The following is a 1,741-nucleotide window of genomic DNA, read 5'->3' as shown; positions in this document are numbered from 1 at the left end:
ATATATTCTCTAGAATAAGTTCATACAGTTTTATTTATTTTTTTTTTAGGGTGAAATCTTTTTTAAACATATATACTTATATTTATAAATAAACTTGATAATCTTGTGAATGACATATAAATGGTTCATTTGAATTATTATTACATATTTATTATTCAAGTAGAACATATTTAATTGAAACTTAGTTTATAATATTAGGTATTTTTTTTAATGCCTTTAAAGTATGTATATGTATAAAGTTATAATGATCTCAGAATATTACAAGAATTTCCTTATTACTTAGCATTTTATGAATTGTTTCTTCCTTTATATTTTTATTACTAAATAATTTGTTTCAAGTTGTTTTTTTTATATTATTTAGTTATGTTATTGCAGTTTCCATGACGTTTTCAATATAAGATAGTAAATTTGAATGTCAGTAGATATGGGGACACAAGGAAAATTTACTCGTTTAAAACAGAATTATATTTTATGTGATATATCGTATCGTCTGAATTTATATCCCCAGTTTGCACACTGTTTAATAGAAATTCTCGTTCGTTCTTTTTCATATTGTCCATTAATTTATCTCTCCCTAATATTTTTATATTTATCCATGAACCCAAAGGAGTAAACTAACAATTGAATAAATATATATATTTGAAAATATAGTTCTTTATTTTTTTTAACATTACATGATAATGTCTTATCATTTTTCATGAAGAATGATTATGTATTTTTAATAATTTTTACTTACCTTATATAGCATTGTTATAGGTATAAAGAATCCTAACGATGTACCCATAATCGTTCCTAATGCTACTGCCTCTGGTTCTACTTGCACTTGTTCTGTTGATACAGGTTATTTTGTATCTAGTGTTTTTACTTCTTGTTCTTCTTTATTATTGTTTTGGATTTCCGATATGCATAATGAATCATATTCCGATGCTATTTCTGTTTGCAATATGGTTATTGTTTGTCTTTTTAGAAAGGATAATGTTTCATTATAATTATCTTTATAGTTCTTCAATTCGATATTATAGTTTTTCTTTATATCTGAAACATCATTACAGATAATTTCCTTATAAAATTTAATACACTCACCAAGGTATTTATTATATAACATACGATCATCAAAATATAAAATACTGTTATATGCATATTTAATCCAATATAAAATTTCAGAATATAGAGATATTTTTTCTTTTAATTAATTCATCAGGTCCAATTGTAGGATATTCTATATTACAATTATACTGTGAAAGATATTGTGAGCTTAAAGGATGTAATTTCTTATAAAACTGTTTAGAGTCATTACATGATGTGATATTTTCTATATAATCGTATATCCAATAGTTCAAATAATTACACCAATTAGTTCTTATATTCGAATCTTTATTATTGAAAATGTTTCCTAGTAGTGGTAAAATAATATGAAGTCTTAAACAAAGAGAGTAGAAATCGCAATTACCATTATTTCCTTGTGACAGCTTACTACATATTTCCTCTTCATTTCTTCCATAAGATGCTTTTCCGGAAAAAAATTAAAAGACTCCCTAAAGGTAAATATTCCAAGAAATCGTACTAAAAAATAAGAAAAATTTAAAATACATAGCAATTTATAGCACCTTTATGAGTGTAATTTTGTTATTGTGTTTCAGAAATGATAAAAAATCAAAGAGTATTTATATGTGTGTGTAAAATATAATATAAAATGGAAATATACCTTTTGTTTCAACTCTTCATAAAATATATCTCCACC

The 1,741-nt window shown here is 23.8% G+C and overlaps 1 protein-coding gene across 1 annotated transcript; it reads right to left on the bottom strand.

The window, feature by feature from the left end:
* Positions 1-1,162: 1,162 nt before the first annotated feature.
* Positions 1,163-1,507, bottom strand: PCYB_005180 (hypothetical protein; the record flags this gene model as incomplete). The annotated part of the gene is made up of 1 exon (XM_004227939.1): positions 1,163-1,507. A coding segment is annotated over one exon (342 nt), but the record flags the coding sequence as incomplete, so codon positions are not given.
* Positions 1,508-1,741: the final 234 nt, after the last annotated feature.

This window comes from Plasmodium cynomolgi (assembly GCF_000321355.1).
Source record: "Plasmodium cynomolgi strain B DNA, scaffold: 0682, whole genome shotgun sequence".
NCBI classification, from domain to species: Eukaryota; Apicomplexa; class Aconoidasida; order Haemosporida; family Plasmodiidae; genus Plasmodium; species Plasmodium cynomolgi.
The sequence above is the reverse complement of the archived record's forward strand: the minus strand, read 5'-3'. Positions and strand labels throughout refer to the sequence as shown.